We start from the raw sequence: 24,865 nt of genomic DNA, 5'->3' as shown, positions 1-24,865 counted from the left end.
TAGGTTATGCAGAGGAAATGGTTTATTTCCATGATTCACATCCACTGGACATCCTTTTAACAAAATGTAAAACAAATGTTTAAAAAGTGCATTACACATTAACATAGTGCAAACAATAAGTTACAGCTTAAAATGTAAAAAATACATAACAAAAACAATCCATCAATGTAACAAAACTTACTCTCAATATGATGATGTATGTTTTATGAGTTTTTCATTCATTTATGCCTTATATGCAAAAACATCTCTTAACACTTGTTTATGGTAAGGAATGAATATCAGGGAAAGGTGGCAACTTGTACTCTTGACATGACCTACTATAAGTTCCCCCTCTTCCTATGTCTCAGTGTCTCTATACCCAGCTTTCTGTCTCACACTCAAAACATTGACCAGTTTAAGGATTGTCAGTAAGGGCAGGTGAACCCTAAGATGCCTGGGAATGTATATATAAAACTTTGTTCTGTGCCCATTTGCACAAATAAACCCCTCAGACTTTGGTCTCAATAATAGAAAACAAAATAACAGCAATTGAGGAGCCTGTCAAGCAAATACACATTATGGGAGTGAGAGCTTGTGTACTCCGTGTGCATCAAGATGTAGCTTTCGAGGGGCATCGGGATAATTCTTTTGGGGGCAGAGGGCAAGTGGTGTTTCCATGGATACACTCATTCACAATGACTCTGCAAAGCCTGCGACGAGGTTAGGACAGACAGAGCTAAGGCCAGGGTTAAGGCACTTATGTAGAAATATATATATATTTAAATTAAAAACAGTGCAGTAGCTTTAAGCATAGCATCATTTGTGATGGACTAGTTCAAGACACTCCTTTTGACTGCACTTAAATCCTCCATCATATGGCCTACTGTTCACTGCTATGAGCATGACGTAACACTGAGCACCACTGGCCAACCAAACAGATTCTACAATAATGTCATCACCACACCAGTGTCATGAAATAAATAGTTGAACTTTCGGGATCTAATTCCACTCTTTATAATATTATAGGGTATTCTGTAACCCTTTAATAACCTGCTATGTGAGAAGTTACATCATGCTTATAACAGCTACATGAAGGCATTATAACAGTGGGTTGGAATAAAGCGCAAACCCAAATGATATGGTGACCTCAAGTGCTAGACATCTGATTGGCTGAACTAGATTCAATAAAAAAAAATGTTTTAAAAAGGGACAGGGGGCAGTTTTGTAGACAAATCTCAATTTAAAACGCTACTAATTTCTATTCCATTCTAATAACTGTATTTCCTGTGAGGCAACCTATTTAAAATTGAATACCTACCAGTGAACACAGGCAAATTCACCCAGTGCCTTAAGTACAGTAACTCAAACACCACAAAGTGTTCACTGACCACAGAACCCAACCCATTAATGTGGCTTGTACCAAAATTAAATGCAAATTTGCTTTGACCAGTACCTCTGAGTAACAAACACTTACAATAGTTACTAATATAACAAATGCAGAGCCACTCCTATGATTAAAGGGATAGCTCACCCAAATTACACATTGGTTTCCTTACCCTGTAAGCAGTCTATGCACAAGGTATGACAGCAATCCATTCCTTGGTTTAGTTACTCTGGCACCGTTTCTACATGCTAACATTTTAGCATTTGTGGCACAAATCCCATTCAAGTCACGGGACCGATATTAGCATTTTCCGCGTATCATGTCCAAATCATCCGAAAGTATCCAAAATTGATTGAGAAACTCAGTCACTTATAGATGTTTTGAACATGATGCGCAAAAGAATCGAATAAAATGGGGCCCATGACTTGGAAACAGTGCTAGGGAAACTACACCATAGCATGGATTTCTGTCATACTTTGTCCATAGACTGCTTACAGGGTAAGGAAAACAATGTGTAATTTTGTAATTTGGGTGAACGAACCCTTTAAGAGTAATTTTCATTTTTCTTTGTTCAGTTATCACAAATCAAAAGCAATCTTGTCTACATATAGTATCGGCCATTGCGTCAGTGGCAACGACATATGTAGTTCAATTGAAAAAAAGTCGATTGATCCCCTACTTTAAAAGAGTAACAGTTGTTTTGCAGTCATACACAGACAGCTTTTCCATCGTCACATAGCACTCCTGTCACAACCATGGTAATAAACTCCTGATGTATGCATGCGCCTGCACACACACACTGCCACCATCACACATATTATCCTTGCACACTCAACATGCCAAATGCATTAGTTTATAAACAGCCAAACAACTTTCAAAAGCATAATACCCTTTGGGGCAAAGTTAGGCTGGCCACAAAGAAGTCAACTACCTGCATATTATGTGCCAGTTTATCAAATTAGAACCTGTACTAAATAAATACTCTAACTGATAAATATAGGGGTTAAGTTAAGGGAACATTGGTCAAACAGCATGCGGGATGGCAGAGCCTCCAGTCAGACTTGGCCTGTCATACTGTACTGCTGCTCTACACACAGCTTCGGAAGTTTCTCATGTCTGCTGTAAATAAACTAAAAATTCTAGTAGCTAGCTACTGATATTCTACAGACTGCGACAGAAAGCAGAATTGTAAACCCTTTCTGAGAAACTGTGACGGTAGATAATCGTCTGTTCCTTCCAATGCCTCCACTTGTTTTTGTCCCAACTTCCTTGTTTGGCTGTTAGTGTTGCCATGCTAATGCAAAAGGCTGAGAAAAGCCCTTTCTTTCCCAAACAGATCCAGCTAAAACCCATTACGCTGGGCTGCTAACATCACAGACACATTTGGAACTCCCAGGTCTGTGAAAGCAAAAACTAGCTGTTCAAACAAATGTGACTTATACAGTAGTTCTGCTTCAATGTATGGCAACGATTCCATTTTTTTTTTTTTACAGTACAAATAAAGGTAGTCCAATGTTGCTCTGGCACAATGACAGTTGAATAAAGCCGGTTTCACAAAGCTCCTACGTCTACTGTGCAATACCACAAATGTGTGTCAATAGGGAGGAGAATAAATAGAAGAGGAATGCGGTCAGAAACACTTGAACCTAATGTATTTGATTGCCTTTTGAGAGTGATGCAGAGATGATGGAAGAAAGATATGGTGTCAGACACAGTATGTCTGACTACAGCTGGTCTGGAGAAGAGGGGACAGAGCACTAATCAGTGGTAAAGTAGAGTAATACAGCATTGTGAAATCCAATCCCAAAACAATTTGAACTCTTTCAGTTGCCCACAAATCCTCTCAAACCATACAAGGATGATGATGAGTTCTCAATCAGATCATTGAACTACTGTACCTATTGCCATTGCACAGCAGTGGTGAAATGCCAGCTGTGGCAAAAACTAAACAAATCCAACGTTTATATGCTCCCTCTAAACTGCTTCAAAGAAACAAACGAATCCAGGAGAGAATGGAAAACGGGACTTGGACAATATTTCTTCTCTTTCTGCGTTTCTTCCCATCATCCATAGCATTGCTCAAGAAGAGGATGTAGCCGTGACGACGTTGTGTAACACTATACGGTCATGAATAGAATATTGACCACTTTTCAAGACATTATTTCATGAAGTACCTCAAATGGAGGAGGGCTGGCTGAGCCAGTCATTGAGAAGAGAGGCAAGTCAACAAAAACAGTCATGGACTAAAATAGTCTTGAGATGCTTGTGTTCCGACTGAGGTACACTGCTTCCCTTGAAGAGGCAGGAAGATGCTCATATGATGAAGTCGTTATTCGGTGACACAAAAACGCAAGAGGAAAATACAGTAAGTGAGGATTCAATATTCAACAGTCAGTCTGTTCAGGGGCACATGAGGAGATGTTGAACGAATCGAAGCAGAGGCTCAGTTGCACACATTCATTGAGCTCCATTGAGAGTACCTTCTCCAACAGTATCTCTTATTTGGATTGATAAACAGACAGTACATGTATGTATAATAGGAATTGTGTTGTTATTTTTCTTTCTTCCAGCCAACATGCTGTTAATATGTCTCGAGAGACAGAGGAATCTCCAGGCATGTCTCCAGGACACCTCTAGCAAACCTGGCCAACTTCTCCATCCTCCTTCAAACCTGCTCCCTAAGTTCTGACTGCGGAACCTGTCTGGAGGAGACACACTGGAGACAGTCAGCTCCTGGGGGTGGATGGGGGCTCAGAGGGTTCCTCTCCCCCTGGTGTGGAGGGGCAGGCTGGTGGCTCAGTGGAGAACAGCTGGGCCTGATCGTCAGCTAGGTCTGAGAGGTCCTCGGTGGAGAAGGTGAGGCCTCCCAGCTTGGCCAGGGAGCTAGAGCGTTTGAGCAGGGAGGGGAAGGTCAGGCCGGCCAGCCTCATGCGGGTTTCTATCTCCTGGGTGCGCTGCCGGACCAGGCCTTGGTGTCCCCCGCGGTTGCTGTGGAGGCTGTCGCTGCTGGAGCTCCGGGTGAGGGTGGAGCCGTGGGGGGAGGACACGGGGGTCCAGGTCTGGGCAGACCCCTGGGGGTATGACACCAGGGTGGTGTTCATCTGGGGGTCTGCGGCTGTGACCGTGCAGCTGGTAGATGGAATGGGGATTTCAGAATGCATCCCTACATCCACCTCCATTTCCTCCACCGCCAAGTGCAGGTCCATCTGCTCAGCGAGCCCAGCCCCTGAGAGTGGACCCTCCATGGCCAGGCCTGAAAGCCTCTCCAGCTGTTCTGCCCTCTGCCTCACCAGCCCCATCCCCAGCTCAGGCCCTGTCCTCTGTAGCTCCATTCCACCACCAGCAGGCTGCAACTCCACCCCAGCAGGCTGCAACTCCACCCCAGCAGGCTGCAACTCCACCCCAGCACTAGGAGACTGACCTGCTGGCCTCTCCCCGTCCAGGCTGAGCTTCATAAACGTGAGCTCCGTGATGGCTCCGGTCCCAACCTCCCTGCCTGGCCTTGGCTCCTGTTCTTCCTCCTCCTCCTCATCCTCCTGCAGCTCGTCCATGTCCTCAGTCTCCAGGGAGCAGTGTCTGTCTCGGGGCAGTTCCTCGCAGCTCATGGGCGACACCAGCCGCTGGCGGTAGGCCTCCAGGCGGGCAATGGTGGCAGGTAGGGTGCAGGGGGAGTGGGGGGCGGGGGTGTTGGTGAAGTGCGTGCCAGGGGGGTCTATGGAGATGGTGGGGACCACCCCGCAGTGACGTGTGGGGTTAAGGCGGTGGGTGCGGCCTCCTGCCGGGCGCTCACAGCGCCGCCCTGGTGGCAGACGCAGGCAGTCTTTACACGACTGGTAGGAGGGCTTGACTTTGTAAGGGTTTCCTGTGCTAGCACTGTCCTAAACAGAAGAAAGAGAGAGAGGGAGGGAGGGAATGCATGAGTTCTCGAAGCTAATAAAACACGGATATTATGACACCTATAAGATGCTGGTCCCTGAAATGAATGGGATCGAATAATGACAGAAACATTAGGCATTACAAGGCATTACAATTACCCTCATGTAAGCTTAATATTTTAACCCTAACCCCAAGCCAGTTCAAGTCAAAATTAATCCAACTTTTACACACCCATTCTTATAGATACAAGTAGCTATTGAATGCCCCACTCACGTCGAAGGTAGCGGGGCAGCTGCGCTTGGCAGCCAGGCGGTTACTGTTGTTGGCGTTCTCGTTGTTAAAGCGGTTCATGTTGACCTGCTCCTTCCTCTCTTCGTCCTCTCTCGCTCCCTCTCCTCCTGCAGGAGTCCAAGCCAGGGCGGCCATCTCTGCCTCCTCCTTCTGCGCCTCCTCCTCGTCCTCCTCCTCCACCGTGCTGAACTCCAGCCTCAGCCTCATGTCCTCCAGGGGCTCCAGGCGGCCCCCACAGGTCTGGGCGGCGGTGCCTTCCCCGGGCAGAGCCAGCTGGGCCATGGGGAAGCCCTCGTCCTCTAAAAGGGCGTCCCTCTCCACATCCTCAATCTCAATAAACACCCTCTCCATGCCCAGCAGGGGAGGACCACGCACTGGAGTGGAGGGTTCGCTGTCTAGGGCTGTGTCCGAGAGCCGTCTGAAGTAGTAGTTGTAGTTGAGGGGGTCCAAGGGCTCCACCTCCAGGCCCCGGCAGGGGGAGGCTCCGCAGCCCTCTCCCCCCCAGGCCTCACCCTCCACGGGCGTCTCCTCTCCACCACAGCACTGGCCAGATGCCTCATCTGGGTTGTCCTCCCCTCCCTCGGGCCTCCACAGCTTGTTGTGGCGCTGCTTACTGGGGGACAGGGGGGGCGGGTTAGAGTGACCATGTGTACAGAGCATATGTATTGTATACAGACAGACATCATAGACATAATGAGATGCTTAGCCACTAATAAACATTCAGTCGCCATTATCTGCAGTCTCTCTACCAAGCTAATAATACACAAATAACCTTACAGAATGCTTAACTTAGCTGACCCCGTCTAAACAGCTACTGTGGTAATTTAACGGTCACATTTGATCTGATCTCTATGCAGCGAGTTAGGTAGAATACCTCATGACTGCAGTGGAGTGAGAATGTAAATTAAATGGTAGAGACTCCTCGTAAGGCACAGCTGGTTACACAGGGCCTTCTGGAAGTATTCACACCCCTTGACTTTCTCCACATTTTGTTGTGTTACAGCCTGAATTCCAAATTGATTTCCCCCCCTCACCCATTTACACACAATTCCTCATAATGACAGTGAAAACATGTTTAGACATTTTTTCAAATGTATTGAAAATGAAATACGGAAATATCTCATTTACATAAGTATTCACACCCCTGAATCAATACATGTTAGCGTCACCTTTGGCAGCGATTACAGCTGTCTTTCTGGGTAAGTCTCGAAGAGCTTATCACAATATTTGCACATTATAAAAAAAAAAATATTCAAGCTGTCAATTTGGTTGTCATCGCTAGACAGCCATTTTCAAATCTTGCCATAGAAGCCGATTAAGTCAAAATTGTAACTCGGCCACTCAGGAACATTCAATGTAGCCTTGGTAAGCAACTCCAGCGTAGATTTGGCCTTGTGTTTTAGGTTATTGTCCAACTGAAAGGTGAATACAATTACATGATGCAGCCACCATTATGATTGAAAATATGGAGTGGTACTCAGTAATGTGTTGTATTGGATTTACCCTAAACATAACACTTTGTATTCAAGACAAAAAGTGAGTTGCAGTATTACTTTAGTGCCTTGTTGCAAACAGGATGGATTCTGCACAGGCTTCCTTCATTTAACTCTGTCATTTAGGTTAGTATTGTGGAGTAACTACAATGTTGTGGATCCATCCTCAATTTTCTCCTATCACAGCCATTAAACTATGTAACGGTTTTAAAGTCAACATTGGCCTCATTATGAAATCCCTGAGTGGTTTCCTTCCTATCGGGCAACTGAGTTAGGAAGGACGCCTGTATCTTTGTAGTGACTGGGTGTATTGATACACCATCCAAAGTGTAATTAATAACTTCACTATGCTCAAAAGGATATTCAAGGTCTGCTTTTTTTTACCCATCTACCAATTTACCCATCTGCCTTCTTTGCGAGGCATTGGAAAACCTCGCTGGTCTTTGTGGTTGAATCTGCGCTTGAAATTCACCGCTCGACTGACGGACCGTGCAGATAATTGTATTTGTGGTGTACAGAGATAAGGTAGTCATTCAAAAAATCTGGTTAAACACTTATTGCACAGAGTCCATGCAACTAATTATGTGACTTGTTAAGCACACAATCTCAATTAAATACATTTTAATTTCAGCCTGTAACAACAAAATGTGGAAAAAGTCAAGGGGTACTTTCTGAAGGCACTGTATACCTGAACAGACCTACATACCGTAAAACTTAAATTAAAACGCTGAGTCGCAAATAGCCGCCTGTCCCTTTTAATAGCCGGGCCTCTGCACACATTTCAGCAAATAAACGGCTACTTCAAATAAACGCTGGGTCTAAGTGAATTGTTTACTAGTGAACTTCCGTACCGTAAAAGATGGCGCGAAAGACGATAAAGGAGACCAACATCATTGCCGTGGATGAGACAGCAGTGTGATTTGACATGGTCGGCTCAACGAGTGAGAATGGTGCTAAAGTACGAAATTGGGTTGATGATATGCAGCCTAGTCTTCGCAAGTCTGATCTGCGATGGATCTGTTATTATAAGGTTTATACTGGTCATATTTTGTCACAAACAAATGTGGTAGTCTTTTCAACATTTTATTGAGCAAAAGCTGTGTGCATTAAGGAAATACACGCCTGGCTCAAATAGAAGCCTGTCTCTAAAAAGCGCCGGTTGTGTGTGATTGAAGCAAATATTAATATTAATTGAAGTTTTACAGTATACCTGTAATATAGTACCCCCGTCTATCCTGACTGACTCACCTAGCGTCCAGGATACCCTCGTACTCAGCCAGCTGCCTCATGAAACCAGCGTTGGGTCGAGCAATGCTCCTCTTCTGCTTCACAAAGTTGTAGGCCTTCTCCAGAGTCCAGCCATACTCCTTCATGGCATACGCTATGACCGTGGAGGCTGACCGGCTCACACCCATCTTACAGTGGACTAGACACTTAGACTGGTTCTTCCTGTGGGGCAATAATACGTTTTACAATAAAACCCTGCTCATTTAGAAGATGTCTTATCCATAGTTACTAGGCTGTCCACATAGTTTATAGAATAACTTCGGCCAAGACAGAGGCACTAGCCACTATTTAATAGACTACATTGCCTTTATTGATGTTCTGTGGTGAATACTTCACATGCTCCCATACATGTTAGCCGTTCAATGAGTAGGGTTCAGTTTGTTTTGAGAAGTAGGCACTCACTTGGCTCGGACAATGAAGTTGTAGGTCTCGTTCCAGTGAGCCAGCAGGTCTGTGGCCTCCTCGTCGTACACCCGGATGTTGTGGTAGGTGAACGTGCCCGGGAAGAAGTTGTCTATCTCCCTGGTCACGTTGAGGATGTGGCCCACACTGCATCAAGAAGAAAAAAACGTCAGTCTTTAGTTCAGTGGTGCTAGCGATGTTCTAACAGACCTTTTTGTATTGGTAGGTCTTTTGAAGGAGAGATTCAACAATGACCTGACAGACATGTATTGCCCTTGAGAATACAGAATAATACAACGCTATGTTTGTGAGCCAGGGCTGGTGGTTAGGGAGCAGTTCTAGACAGAGCTTTAGTGTTTGTGAGACGCCCACTCACCCACAGTCCCGTAGTTCCTCTAGATTGGAGGCATTCCACTCAGAGCCCTAGAGAAGAAACAAACAAAGGAATGCACATCAAGACAACTTAGTCAGGTTACTACACCAGGGTTACAGTGAGAGGTGTGGCAGGAGTTCAGAGGTTAGCGAGGAGGACGGTAGTTACATTTGAGTCATTTAGCAGATGCTCTTATCCAGAGTGACTTACAGGAGCAATTAGGGTATAGTGCCTTGTTCAAAGGCACATAAGCAGATTTTTCACAGTGCTCGGGATTCGAACCAGCGATCTTTCGGTTACTGGCCCAACGCTCTTAACCGCTAGGCTACCTGTGTTATCTAAGGGCCTCTCTTTTGTACCTACATGTACAGATAAACCATTCGATACGAAAGTAGATCTGTTTAAATTCTTTCGTAAGATTAAACTTATGCATGTGTTTTCGCAAAACACTGTTTCGGCCTACAAAAACAAAGAACTGGTACCCATTTTAAGCCCAAAAGCAAATTCTGTCCTATGGTTAACAACTCCTCGATTAATACCTATTTTAGGTTAGTCGAACAAGAAGCCATGTCAGTATATACGAGACAAACAAATCACATTCAGAAGAATCTCACTAGAACAGAAGAACAGGCACTTAATGAATTAATGAAAGATTCCTCTTTGGTTATTAAACCTGCGGATAAAGGGGGTGCTGTGGTTGTTTTAGACTATGAAAAATATAAAGAAGAAATTCAGAGACAACTCGGCAATGAACATTTCTATAGAAAACTGAGTGTTGATCCCACACAGGTGTTCCAAAGGGAAACATGCTCTAATCTGGAGCAAGCCCTATTAAAACAACCTTCTCAAAACCTGAATATGAATATCTTTGCTGCAAATGTGCCATACGTCCATGCCTATACATTTTACCGAAATTACACAAACCTAAAACACAACTAGGCAATTATCCAGGCAGACCAGTGGTTGCAGGAATAGGCTCAATGCTAGAGCCGTTGTCGAACTTTGTAGACATTTTTATTAAAACTCATGTGCAAGCATTGCCATCATATGGAAAAGACTCTATAGACTTCATAAACAAGATCTCACCAATAACGGGTTAAACAAAAGACTGTATTTTGGTCACATTACATGTCGAGAGTCTATATACCAGCATTCCCCATGTGGGGTGGCGGGCAGCCCCAGCTCACTATTTGGGAGACAGAGATACTAACGAATATCCACCATCAAAATGTATTCTAGAGCTGGCTGAATACGTTTTGACGTATAACTATTTCAGGTTTGATGATGAATACTACCTCGAAACGAATGGAACATCGATGGGCTCCACATTCGCTCCGAGCTATGCTAACCTCTATGTGGGTCTTTTTGAAGAACGTTTTGTTAATAATGAAAACGAAAATCCATTTTTGAATAAAGTCCTGAAGTGGTATCGATATATTGACGACATTTTTTTGCATATGGAAAGGAACGGAAAAAGAGCTGGCAGATTTTAAATGGCACTACTCAATGACATTGACCCCAATCTCAAATTCACTATTGAATGTGACACTCAGCGTGTTCATTACCTCGATATGTGGATTGAGAAATCAAATGGAACCCTGTTTACAACTCCGAATAGAAAAGAAACAGACAAATACTCTATTACAGGGTGACAGCTTCCACCCTGAGCCATTAAAAAGAGGACTTCCAAGAAACCAGTTTTTCAGACTGCGCCGTATATGCCACCCCACAGAGGACTATCTAGAAAAAGCAGCGGAGATGCGCATGAGGTTTCTAAGAAGAGGCTATTCGCCACAGTGTGTGGATGAAGCTCTTAAATTTGGCATGGGGGAAAACACGAGATGAACTGCTACAAAAAAGACCCGGTAAAGCTAAAGAATACTCTATAATGTTCACAACCACATATACCTTGAACTCGCGAAAAGTGGGAGGTGCGGTCAAGAAACACTGGCATATTTTAGGACCCAGCTTTGCCGGCTGAATTTAAAACTCCACCACTTATTGTGTATAGGAGAGGTCGCAATTTACGCGATAAATTGGTTCATGCCAACTGCCAGCCACAAAAGAAAATCAGCCAAGCTCTTTTACGCCCTCTTCCAAATGGTAGCTATAAATGCAGAGGATGCGCACAGTGCAACAATATGATGGAGTGTGAATATTTCTGCCACCCACATACAGGAAAACGGTTCAAAATAAATTACATTATTACGTGTTCCACCACCCATGTTATTTACATTATTAAAATGTCCATGTGGGCTGTGCTATGTAGATAAAACCTCTTGTTCTCTCAAACAGAGAATCACTGAACATAAAAGTTCAATCAGGAGAAACGACAGGAATTATCCAGTCGCAGTACATTTTAATGACCTAAAGCATGACATTTCTACCTTTAGATTTTGTGGCATAGAGAAAGTTAAGATATCAGACAGGGAAGGTGATATTAATAATACTCTGAGTAAATGAGAATGTTTTTGGATTTTCACCCTCCAGACATTATTTCCTAAAGGACTTAATGATGAAATGCCTATGTATGTTATGTTGTGAATTTGAACATGAATTATGCCCCTATTTAAGATTACTCTGATGTTTTTCGTACAATGTACCCAATGATTAATGAAAACTTGCTCGGTAGGTCTATGTCCTCACTGTGGTTTTACAGACGTGTTTAATAAGTCTTATTTACACACTTTATTTGAATATTTATGAAATGTATATTGTTATATTGGGTAGCACTTATTTGTTTTTTCCTTCGCCTCCAACCCCTTTCGATGCGTGGAACGGATGTGGGTGGGGCTAGGTCTACATAAGGGTGCAACATTTATTTTTAACTCACAAAAGCTCTGACGAAGGCCGTGAGGCCGATACGTAAACTAATTAAAGATCAGTGTTACTATCAAGAGCAGTGTGCGGTTTCCTTTTTCCTTCATGGATACAAAGAGACCATTAGGATGTCAAGAAAGGTTCTTACCAAGTAGAGGTGGTCGAAGATGAGTGTGGCTTTGTCCATCTGACCCAGGATCAGCAGCATCTCGTTGTCGATGAACTCTTTGTACTCCTTCAGGTTACAGCTCATATGCTGCTCCAGCTCCACACGGATCTGGGGGGCAAATATCAGGTATTAGGTTGCACCATGGTACTATACCATACACATAAGTCAAGTTGGGAGGACTATGTACAAAAAGTGCTATAATTTCTTAACGGTTCACCCGACATGGATGAAAATACCCTCAAATTAAAGATGACAGTCTGCACTTTATCCTCAGTCATTGTATCATTTCAGAGCCAAAACAACAACAAAATGTGCCACTTCCCCAATACTTTTGGAGCTCACAATACCTCCTTGGAAGTGACATTCTCCAGGTCACGGAACATCATGATGCTGCGTAGTTTGGCTTTGATTGCACACTCGGTTCTCTCGCTCTCCGTTGGCCTGTTCAACATACGTCAATACATCAAGACAATTATGAATGTAACCAGCACATTTCATTTCAACAGAAAAGGCCCGGTTAACACCATAATGGACATACAGTACCTTCTGAGATTGGTAATGTAACTGGAAATGAATATTACTAAAATCAACTGAAGTGAACTTTACTAATCGGATGAGTGAGGTCTTACCGGTCGACGAACATGGCAGGTGAGTCGGGCCGTGTGGTCTCCAGGTCGGTCATTGCGTTCCACTCGTTGATGCAGCTCTGCTCTGAGGTGATACAGCTCTCATAGAAGCCCATCCAGGTGAGGGCCATGCCCCCGGGGAAGTAGTTGTACCTGCGAGACACCTCGCATGCCTTATGGAGGATCTGCAGGGCAGACCTGAAGACACGCCGGTAGCAGAAGCTCTCAGTCATAATACAGGCTCACAACAGCAACTGTTCAGTAGCTATTCCACTGATCTAATGACATGGAGAGTCAAGTCTTTGGATCATTGATTTTTAATGACGGCAGGAAATTCAGAGCACATTATTAAGGCGGCTTGTCAAATCCAGAGCAAAATATGAATCTGCTAAGAATGAAAACAAATTGTAACGTCTATTGACCAGTAGATGGTGCATGGACACTGTCAGCGTTTTTTTCAGCATCACAGTGTTATCAGCCTGAATAATTCCACTAGTAGTTTATGATTTTCATTCCATTGATTGTTGATATTAAGATGAAACCAACACCACAAGCTCAAGGTGGTAAAGTACAGTACTGTCCATAGACAGTCACTATGGTTTCAGGGAATATAAGGTCACCAGACAATGATATTCTGAAGTACCCAAACACAGTATCAATTAAAAACACAAAACAGACACTTACCACATGGCCTGCACAGAAACAGGCTTGAAGACATGTGATCGTCCTCCTGTGGTCACACTAAATCCTCTGAGGAGAGAGAAGATGGGAGGATGAAGGATTAGGTTGGGTTCATGGACAGAGAGGGAGATAGAGAGAAAGTGGTTTGAAAACACAAACAGGGGCTGAGCTATAGTGGCTCGGGATGCTATTCAGGAAACAAACCAATAGAACATTCCTCCAGCATAGAGAGAGGGATGACTTTAACAGCTCAGCAAGAGCTCATCTGCCACATGGAGGGATGAAAACAGCTGTAGTTCACTGTACTGCCCCCTGGAGGGCAAAGTAACTCATTCTGCGTCCCTTACAGGGCTGAGCCGTTTGAACGGCCTTAACGATCAGAGACGCTTCATGGTTGACTGTGTGAACCCAGCTTGATTGTCTGTGGGATGTACTGCGTGTGACACATACCGTACCTTTGTGGAAAGTTCCATGTATACGTATGTGGGGGGCGACTCTACTGACAGCCACGTTATTGAGGAAAAATGTACTTTCGATGCCTGTGATGTGGTTGTCCCACCTAGCTATCTGAAGATGTAAGTCTCTCTGGATAAGAGCGGCTGCTAAATGATTAAAATGTAAATGTAGAAGAGTAGCACTTGCCCATCTCCATCTAAATGGATCTTCGTATCGCTCCAAAGCGGTAGCACCATCCCGATAGAGCAGCTTTTACTGGGAATAATACAACGGAATCAATCATTTCTCTAAGACAACAACAAACCACATTGTAGTCTATCACTGCTGGCTGAGGAGGAAAGACGGGTGGGTACCTGTCCTTATCGGTGAAGTCCATCCCTAGCAGGATATTCTCCTCTGTGTCCTGGCGACCACTGGTGTAGACCACAACCATGTACCGCACGCGGTCAGACCAACCGCTCTCTAACCGTACAGCCTGGGGAACAGCAGGAGGAATAGGTTGCACTGTGTAGCATCTGTGCGTCAATCAATATGGATGGTAAGTACATTTGTTAGGATTTGACTCACCAGTTTAATGCGGTCCTCAGAGCGGAGGGTGTTAATCATGACCTGCAGGTGTTGAGGTAAGTCACCTAGGAGAGAAGAGAACCACATACCATAATCCAACTGCTTCAGGTGGTGTGTCCCGATCAATCAAACCGATCTACCCATCAGCCATATCTTGTAGAACTATTTCCAGCTCAGCTATCCAGGCTCCCATTTAGATACCCTCCTGCAGGTTGATCCAATTCCAACCACAGCAACACACGTCTGTACAGAAGTTACACACGGCAGAGCAAAGCCTGAACATCTCATGACGGGACATGAAAATAATTGGGAATGGTGTACCAGTACATCTAATCTCAAGTACAACCCTCGGCTAAAACTGATGCAAACATGCAGAAACAGTCAGTCATATGCGTAAACACACAGACAAAGGTTTATCAGAGCTAAGCATTGACTTGAACGCCTGGTGATGTAATCAAGGAATCTGGAGTGCTCCACACATTGATCTTGTGTTTAACCTGCGTATCATAGTGGAGGAGAGGGGAGGGGTGTGTTTGGACTCCAAAATGAAGGGATAGCACTCCCCAATCGAACAAATGTCAACAACAACCCTGCTATGAGACATGCTGTATCAGACACACATATGCCTACGGGTACATACACACCACTAAGGTAACACCGGCTGCACTGCGGGTTGGTTAGTCCAGCTTGGTGAGTTTATGTAACATCTTGATGGGAGAATCAGATCTACAAAGCCCCTTTACTGCTAAAAGAAATACCTGCCTTGAGGGCACTCAATCAAAGGCCAGGTAATCATTCAGTGAACATGGGTTAAACACAGGCTCAACCACAAAAGCCAAGCCAACCTCCGCAAATATGACCTTTTCTTTGCATAGAGCTTTAGCAGTGGCATTGTCACGGTTCACTGAACAACGGGCTCAGTGTGTGTCAAGAGTATTTGTAGTTACCTGCGAGTTTGTGGTGTGTGGGTGTCTTGGGTCCCTGTGCATTGGTGCCCTGCTGCAGGAAAAGGGCCGCTCCTTTGACCATGAAGAAGCTCTCGCTGAGGCTGTAACACACACACACACAGACAGGCAGACAAACACAGACAGGCAGGCAGACAAGCAGACAGGAAAACAGGGTTTACAGACGTCTCAGACTGCATCAGTATCTAGTGGTTTGATGATGTAACACAGAGAATGAGGAAGCATTCATTTGAGAAGTGAAAGAAAGAGCACATACTGTAAGTAGGCAACAGATCATCAGAAAGCCTAAATAGCGTGTTGGGCAAATCATTATACTGCTTGAACAGCGGAAGCAGTGTCTGTGGCACACTGTACTTCTACAGCGTTCTACTCAGAGGACATTAGAAATATTCACTCCATTCTACACCTGTTCGTTCTCTCTTCCCCGTTTTGTTGTGCTCCATTTACGTAGGTCTGATGAACAGAATGTCTGTTGTCGCAAAACTACTCAGCCATAGCCTACTTCACTTCCCATGTCTTTGACAGACACCAGTGAGTTCACGTCAGTGAAGTAAAACAGCCATATAAAGTTATGTGGAAGCTCTACTGCAGAATATCATAAGGTTGATGTGGTTCAATTAACTGTCCAAACCACAGTATTCTTCTCACTTATCAATAAGTCAGGCTGTTTTTCTCTAAAGCCAGGAATCGAGACAATGACCTGGAAATGTTGAAATGAACCGAGGGCAGAATCAGGGAGCAGAGCTACAGTGAGAGAAAGAGACAGGGTGGGATGGCTGTTAATTGCTTTTCAAAGGTTCAGTGACCAGCAGAAAAGGACATTCCGAGCTAATCAGTAAGTGAATGTCAGCAGACTTTAGAGACCTTTCCTTGATGAAATATTCCCCTCAGATAATGAACTGACAGAACGTGATTAGGTCCCCTGACCTTTCTGGGAGGGGGGGGGGGGGGGGGGGGGGGGAGCAGATAATTGTGCCCACCACTGTAATATGTCCCCTATCTGGCCAGCACCATCCCTCCCTTGTCTGGCCAGGGATGAGCTCTCCTGACTGCCCTGTGCTGGAGGCACTGACCACCCCCGGATAAAAGCTAGGTTTTCATTGGACTCTGCAATGTCCAGGAGAAACAGAGCTAAGTGGTCACTGGCCATAACATTGACCAGAAGGAACAGAGGTGGGCTTTGTTAACAGGCAGGCTGCCCTCTCGCTCTGGCACCACACAAAGACTGGTATGACAGAGTGGGTCCGTCACAAGAGCTTTTGTTTCTGTTCAGCTGTTACGTCGTATTCTTTCTTTTCAGAATGTCCTGAAAAGACAATGATGATGAGGGTGGCCTCGGTCAAGAGGTCAGAGAGTGGAGTACCATAGGAAATCAGTTGGGTACATAATGTGTAGCTCATCTTTCAAAATGTCCAAAGTACTCTAAATGGGATGTACTGCATCAATAATTACAATCCATAAACAAGAGGGACAGATGGATGTATAGACCTAAAGGTTTATCGAATATGCTCCAGCTACTGTTGATCCGTCCATTACACTATTACTGAGAACAAATCAGAGTTAATACACGTCTCTAAGACGGCTGGGAACAGTCTAAAAAGGAACACTCAAGAATCTAGACAGCAATTAAAACAATACCCGTAAGCAATTCTAACAGTACGATCAAATGCATAATTAAAGTACACTTTGTATTTATGTCTAAGAAAAATAATTTGTCAAAATGCAGAGCTATAAAAATGGATTTTACTTTTTTTGTTGTTTTTTACCAATGACTAATAACAGAAAATGCAGGTCACACAATACATGCACTTCCAAGTTACAACCGTTCAAACCATCTTTGCTAACACTTATCAAAGTAATAATGCCAGTGACAGAAACACTTAGGATTGCCTCTCCTGGAGTGAGTGTGCTGAGGACTTACATTCGGTAGATCTCGCTCTGAGTCAGGACTGCGTTCTCCACAAAGTGAGGCAGCATGGTAAGCATGGCTTCCTGCGAGGGATCCACCACAAGATGCATCCTGATGCTGGTTACTGGATCTCTCCCTCAGTTGCTTTCTGGTCTACTGGCTTCCTCACAAATTATAGCTTCATAGCACATCCATGTGCAAAAATTACATTCACAACCATTTTATGCCTCAACAACTACATTTGGCTTCTGAAGCACAATAGCCAAGATTGCCTTGGGTTTCTTAATTTTTTGTTCCATGTAAAAAGGCGTAGATTGGGTTGAACTAGTCTGATCATGTATCCTGTCTTGGTCTGGTGTGTCTGTCTCTCCCTCCTGTCCGTCTGGGTTGTGAGGATTAGTCTTCAGACTTCTGCTGTGTCTGCTGCTTATCTCTTCCTCACAGCGCGCGCTTGAGCAATCAGCACTCCCGCCGCAACACTCCTCCACAAAAGCTCTATTCAAGCATATTTCGCGTTGGCTGGGTTGGGTGGCAGGGAATCTAGCTCCGCTCAGCTTCAGTCTACAAAGCACGTGTCTGTAGAGTGGAGGCTGTTTGACATGAAGGATCCCTGATGAGACACTGAGCCAAAGGAAACATACTACTCATTGAGTGACATATTCAACTTTGTATGAACCACAACTCGTTCACAGAACACATCCAAGTCCATAATATTCCAGACATAGGAGGTTGAAGCAATTTAAGAAAGCTACTTGTTAGACAACACACACATACCAAGGAGATCTCCCCTTTCTAAGTCCCTGCATGTAACACACACACACACACACACACACACACACACACACACACATACACATACACATACACATGAGGTGAGCGCTCTCCTTGGCTGTTGCATAACCCTGTCTGCTACTTGGGGTTTCTGGCTGAGGCAAGCAGGGTGCTGTGAGAATCAAGGGCTGCTGGAGGGTTGAATGTGGATCAGGTTTCTGCCTGACTGATACATGGCCTTCAGAGAGGGCAGGTTGAAGTTTATTGTCATGAGTATTGTTCTGGAGGCAGAACTGGTCCATTTCCCATTAGATATGCCAGCTGCAAAGTCAAAACTGGCTATATTGTAAAAATTCTTTAAAACAAAAATGTGCTTTTTGATATTAATTTAAGGTTAGACATTAGGGATAGCAATGTGGTTAAGGTTAGGTTTAAAGTCAGATGTATGACTTTGTGGCTGTGCTAGCTAGTGACAACTGCAGAGCTGCCTAAAGAACAAGATTCATGATTAAAAACGCTAACCTGCTCAGAGAGAGGCAGACTCGCTGACATCACTGGGTCCACAGGAGTGAGAGAGGACGAGATGAGCAGGTCTAACGTGGATTAGGCTGGGCCGCTTCCCAAAACAGACTCTTCAATAATCAATGGTGTGACTATTCCGCCCGACAGCGTGTCTCTGGGTTGGGGACTCTTTATCATTATCAACACAAAAGTCTTTGTTTTAGCCCAGGGGTCCACAAACTTTTTGGGGCCGGGGACTCCTTTTGTGATAGCAAATGCATCAGGGATCCCCTCATAATCAGAACACAACTTGAGTTAGATAAAAGGTTTTACTATGACTTCAGCAGTGCATGACCGGACTAACCAAGTCTCGGGCCCTGGGAAGGAACATTTTAAAGGCCCGCCTCTTGGCATCGGAGAGAAAATGTTGCAGTTTTCAAACAAATGCCCTGCAATTCTACACATCATCATGGGGCAGAGAGATTTTTAGTTGTTGCAGCTTTAAAGCTAATATCCTGCAATCCTACACCCTCTAAAAACATATATTCCAGACCCCTTGGACAAAATTGGTTTGATCCGTTAGTAGTAAAAAAAAAAAAAAAAAGAAATATACAATTATTATTATTTTTCTGCAGATCCCCTGCAGCACCTCCACTTCGAGAACCCCTGGTTTAGCCTTTTAACTAAAAAATAACATGCAATGATGCTTGATTCAAAACCCCTCATATCAATCATTTGGTTTAGTTTCTGTGTGATTTTTTTATTTTTTTACTTCTCTCATCCTCCATGCTTCTTCTGCCAAGAGAGCAGGCAAAAGCAGCTCTGTAGGAAAGATTTTACATCATCAAAATGTCTCTCCATCCCACCTTTCAAACATTCCTCTATCTGCCTGGTGCCACCAAGAATGTATTCTACCTTGTCAATGTTAGAATCTCAACACACCCTGTATGTATCATGTCTACCAAATGAGGGAATATGTTGTGTAAGGCTGAAACCTCCCTTGCCCAGCCAGGTTGGACTAGAGAACAGTGTGTGCAGCCAACACTGGGCCTACTACAATGGCCAAATAGGTCTTATCACCTCTCTTACCAAGAAACTCTGACGGTCTTGTTTTGTTCTAGATTAGACTATTACATCACATCCTGCTGTAGCCGAGCAGAGGATTCCATCTGTGCTACTCACCCCCAGCTCTGCAATACAGCTGGATAGTGTTTCTGGTTTGATGGAATGTATGATAGCGGTTGATGGGAATGTTAACTCTGGGTTGAACCATTAACACTGTTATTACAGTGGATACAACTAGGCCTACATCTAGGTGTAGAAGGGTCTTCTGATAGGGACATTTAATGTACTACTGTAACGGGCTGCAATGTGTGATGTTCCATCCCTTTTGCAAGCGATCAACGTGTGGGCCAATTGATTGGATGATAGTTATACTAAACTCAGCAAAAAAAGAAACGTCCTCTCACTCTACTACGTTTATTGTCAGCAAACTTAACATGTGTAAATATTTGTATGAACATAACAAGATTCAACAACTGAGACATAAACTGAACAGGTTCCACAGACATGTGACTAACAGAAATGGAATAATGTGTCCCTGAACAAAGGGGGGGTCAAAATCAAAAGTAACAGTCAGTATCTGGTGTGGCCACCATCTGCATTAAGTACTGCAGTGCATCTCCTCATGGACTGCACCAGATTTGCCAGTTCTTGCTGTGAGATGTTACCCCACTCTTCCACCAAGGCACCAGCAAGTTCCCGGACATGTCTGGGGGGAATGGCCCTAGCCCTCACCCTCCGATCCAACAGGTCCCAGACATGCTCAATGGGATTGAGATCCGGGCTCTTCGCTGGCCATGGCAGAACACTGACATTCCTGTCTTGCAGGAAATCACACACAGAACGAGCAGTATGGCTGGTGGCATTGTCATGCTTGAAGGTCATGTCAGGATGAGCCTGCAGGAAGGATACCACATGAGGGAGGAGGATGTCTTTCTTGTAACGCACAGCGTTGAGATTGCCTGCAATGACAACAAGCTCAGTCCGATGATGCTGTGACACACCATCACAGACTATGACGGACCCTCCACCTCCAAATCGATCCCGCTCCAGAGTACAGGCCTCGGTGTAACGCTCATTCCTTAGACGATAAACGCGAATCCGACCATCACCCCTGGTGAAACAAAACCGCGACTCGTAAGTGAAGAGCACTTTTTGCCAGTCCTGTCTGGTCCAGCGACGGTGGGTTTGTGCCCATAGGCGACGTTGTTGCCGGTGATGTCTGGTGAGAACCTGCCTTACAACAGGCCTACAAGCTCTCAGTCCAGCCTCTCTCAGCCTATTGCGGACAGTCTGAGCACTGATGGAGGCATTGTGTGTTCCTGGTGTAACTCGGGCAGTTGTTGTTGTCATCCTGTACCTGTCCTGCAGGTGTGATGTTCGGATGTACCAATCCTGTGCAGGTGTTGTTACACGTGGTCTGCCACTGCGAGGACGATCAGCTGTCCATCCTGTCTCCCTGTAGCGCTGTCTTAGGCGTCTCACAGTACGGGCATTGCAATTAATTGCCCTGGCCACATCTGCAGTCCTCATGCCTCCTTGCAGCATGCCTAAGGCACGTTCACACAGATGAGCAGGGACCCTGGGCATCTTTCTTTTGGTGTTTTTCAGAGTCAGTATAAAGACCTCTTTAGTGTCCTAAGTTTTCATAACTGTGACCTTAATTGCCTACCGTCTGTAAGCTGTTAGTGTCTTAACGACCGTTCCACGGGTGCATGTTCATTAATTGTTTATGGTTCATTGAACAAGCATGGGAAACAGTGTTTAAACTCTTTACAATTAAGATCTGTGAAGTTATTTGGATTTTTAGGAATTATCTTTGAAAGACAGGGTCCTGAAAATGGGACGTTTCTTTTTTTGCCGAGTTTGTTTTTTAATGGATATAACATTAACGCAAGAATAATAAATTCTTCATCCAGACCAACATAGACCTACAATATGTGTAATTCAGCACCAGCGTCCATGTTATTTCACCAGGACATTTCTGTGTGCCTCCTGCTGTAACCTAACCCTGGAATTCCCACTGACACCAGGGTCAGGGGTCAATGTCCATAGGCTTTGGGAAACATACTCACCGATCTCCTGGCCAATGTATACCACCCCTCCCCCTACTGGAGCACAACAGATCCTTCCAATACATTACTGCATCCTTAACCTCTCTTGGGTAGGGGGCAGTATTTTCACGTCCGGATGAAAAGCGTGCCCAAAGTAAACTGCCTGTTACTCAGGCCCAGAAGCTAGGATATGCATATAATTGGTAGATTTGGATAGAAAACACTCTACATTTTCTAAAACTGTTAAAATTGTGTCTGTGAGTATAACAAAACTGATATGGCAGGCGAAACCCCACTGTTTTCAATGGCTGTCACTTTTATTATAAGGTGAAATCCTCCCAGATTGCAGGTCCTAGGGTTTCCACTAGATGTCAACAGTCTTTAGAAAAAGTTTCATGCTGGTTTTTGGAAAAATGAGCCAGAAATTGTAGTTTTTCTAGGTGGCTCCCATTTTGGCTGTAGTGTTTCCAAGCGCGTGGAAGAGAGCCCGCTCTTTGGTATTTTTCTCCGGTAAAGACAATAATGATTCTCCGTCTTAAATTTTATCATTTATTTACGTATTAGGGTACCTAAGGTTTGATTATAAATGTTGTTTGACTTGTTTGGAAAAGTTTCATTTTGTATGCATTTTGATGGAGGGAAACTGGGTGGATTATTGACTGAAGCGCGCCAGATAAACTGAGTTTTTATGGATATAAAGAAGGACATTATCGAACAAAAGGACCATTTGTGATGTAACTGGGACCTTTTGGAGTGCCAACAGAAGAAGATCAAAGGTAAGGCATTTATTATATCGCTATTTCTGACTTTCGTGGCGCACCTGCCTGGTTGAAATATGTTTGTCATGCTTTTGTATGCGGGGCGCTGTCCTCAGATAATCGCATGGTGTGCTTTCGCCGTAAAGCCTTTTTGAAATCTGACACAGCGGCTGGATTAACAAGAAGTTAAGCTTTATTTTGATGTATTACACTTGTGATTTTATGAAAGTGAAATATTTATAATTCTGTAGTTTGAATTCCGCGCTCTGCAATTTCCCCGATGTTGGCCAGGTGGGACGCTACCATCCCACCTGTCCATAAGAAGTTAATGTCTGTGCATGCACAGCTTCTCAGGGAAATATTGGGGGGGGGGGACTTACCTCTGATTTGCTCTCCGGTCATCATCACTCCCAAAATCCTGCAAGACAAATACAAAGAGAAATGTTACATATACTGTAGGCCCACTAGAAACACAAACCTGTAACCCTTCCATCATGGCTGTGCAGACAGTACAGCAGCATGGATTGCGCAACAGCAGCACATGATCATATTTTGACCTGCTATGTCCTATGCTCCCTTCATTGACCTTGCTATAATACCTCATCACAATGTCACAGTACAATGTCTCAGAGGATTCCCATCGACTGGTGGAGACATCAGAGGGAATCCTTCCCTTTAAAGATTTGGGTATATAGGCCATTACTATGGTGTTTTTGATTTATGTGAACAAGTAACTAAATAAAGACCTAAGGCCTACTGTAAAGTAATAGTTAGAGCAATGATGTAACTCCTGAGGACAGAGGGCAGAGTAATTGTGGTTGTTTGTTGCATTAAGTAAGATCTGTGCATAAAACTCTCTCTGTGCTCCATGAAAGGTTACAGAAGTTATGGTGCCCAAAAGAGCACTGACATAGGCCTAAACTCTGTGCTTGACCCGTGGTGATGTCGAAGAGGTTACTTAATCCAACAGCTCAAACTAATCCAATCACTTGTAGAAACATACTCTAGATACTTTCAGGTAAACAAGAGAGGAATACACAGGATTATACTGTAGGTCACCAACTCAGTATGAAATCCTTTCTGCAGCAGTATCTTTAATGATGTAATTAGTATGACATCATTTCTGCAGCAGTCAGCCATGTGTGTTTGTGTGCGCAATTGACTGCCACGATGGGAATTCAAGCCATAATGGGTTCATTGGCCTTTGAAAGTCATGGTCTAAAAAAAAAAAAGCATCATATGCTTTATTAGGGAGATCAGAAGCCGGAGAGATTTACTACAGTGTATGTTTTAACTGAACTTAGGTTTTAAACGTTCAATACACTTGCATTGAATACAATGTATCAGCGCTCTCTACTGGCCATACCAGGTCACTATCTATGATCTCATATGTTTTGAAATATTAGCTCACACCTGCCACCGTAGTATTTTGACAGTGAGTTGAACCATTAAAACGAGCGGGTACCAACCGCAGCATCCCTGACTCACTAGGGATGTAACCGTGCATATTAATAGGCAAGTAGCTAGTTGTACAATTCGGATCAATCTCACTCTATTCCATATGCCAGCCAAAGCAAATTAATTTAAACAAATTACTTACAAAATGTGCAAAAGCATGAGTTAATATTTTAATTAAAATACCTACCGTATAAACGCATATTTGTCTTTAAACCACACAAGCTGAAGGCAGAAATAAAATGTTGCCACACGCAATGAATGCATTGTTCTGGTAACTAATCCCCAGCTCAGATTTTGTTTACAAGCTAACGTCGTGGGGCTGGACTAGTTAACCATTCTAAACGCCATGGATTCCAGGAAGTCAACTATTAAACAATGTCCATACAAAACTGTTTTGTCGTGTTATATAAAAAGTCACAAAATTTCAAAAATTCTATTGACAGCTGAAAGCGTTCTCTGCTATGCTGGGCCTAGTGGGTGAGGGACGTGGGTATCGGGCGCATCCCCGGCGTTTCCTCCACGGCGCTGCCTATAGCTAACAGCCCCCGCGCTAGACAGTTTCCACTTACCTCCGCCGCGTTGGTGGTGGCGGTACTGGCGGTGGATGCTGCACTGGGGGTGGGAGAGCGCTGCAGGGTTACCAGGGCCATGGTGGGCTGCTGTTACGGAGGAGGGGAGTCCTTTGAATGGGAGAAAGAAAGGCGCGTTGCTCTGGGACAAGATGCGCCGAAATTGTCCCTGTCCAGCACAGGAGAAAAAGCTCAGGATCGCATTAAATATTTTTTGCCTCTGATTTCACCATGATACACCCATCACCGGCTTCCGCCTCGCTCATCCTCCACAGTTCGCTTTAGAATAGTCATCTGTAAATAGTTGTAAAGGCAAGTATAACATTTCGTCCATCTGTGTTATATGCCATTTTATCACGCAGACAAACAAAACATCGTAGATTGCGTGAGCAGAAATGACATGCGCTTCTGTTT

General features: G+C 44.2%; 1 protein-coding gene across 1 annotated transcript; it reads right to left on the bottom strand.

The window, feature by feature from the left end:
- Positions 1-24,865, bottom strand: LOC120026109 (protein phosphatase Slingshot homolog 1-like). Its single transcript, XM_038970926.1, has 16 exons — positions 24,478-24,865; positions 23,484-23,500; positions 22,805-22,842; positions 15,352-15,452; positions 14,405-14,469; positions 14,191-14,312; positions 14,024-14,092; positions 13,385-13,450; positions 12,704-12,898; positions 12,422-12,515; positions 12,054-12,182; positions 9,089-9,135; positions 8,713-8,859; positions 8,272-8,472; positions 5,513-6,143; positions 1-5,241 (listed from the first exon to the last, which is right to left on the bottom strand). The coding sequence occupies exons 1-16, from the start codon at positions 24,530-24,532 to the stop codon at positions 4,090-4,092; spliced, it is 3,129 nt and encodes a 1,042-aa protein (XP_038826854.1). The 5' UTR covers positions 24,533-24,865; the 3' UTR covers positions 1-4,089.

The sequence above is a fragment of the Salvelinus namaycush genome, chromosome 31 (assembly GCF_016432855.1).
Source record: "Salvelinus namaycush isolate Seneca chromosome 31, SaNama_1.0, whole genome shotgun sequence".
Classification (NCBI taxonomy): Eukaryota; Metazoa; Chordata; class Actinopteri; order Salmoniformes; family Salmonidae; genus Salvelinus; species Salvelinus namaycush.
This window is presented reverse-complemented; position numbering and strand designations above follow the sequence as displayed.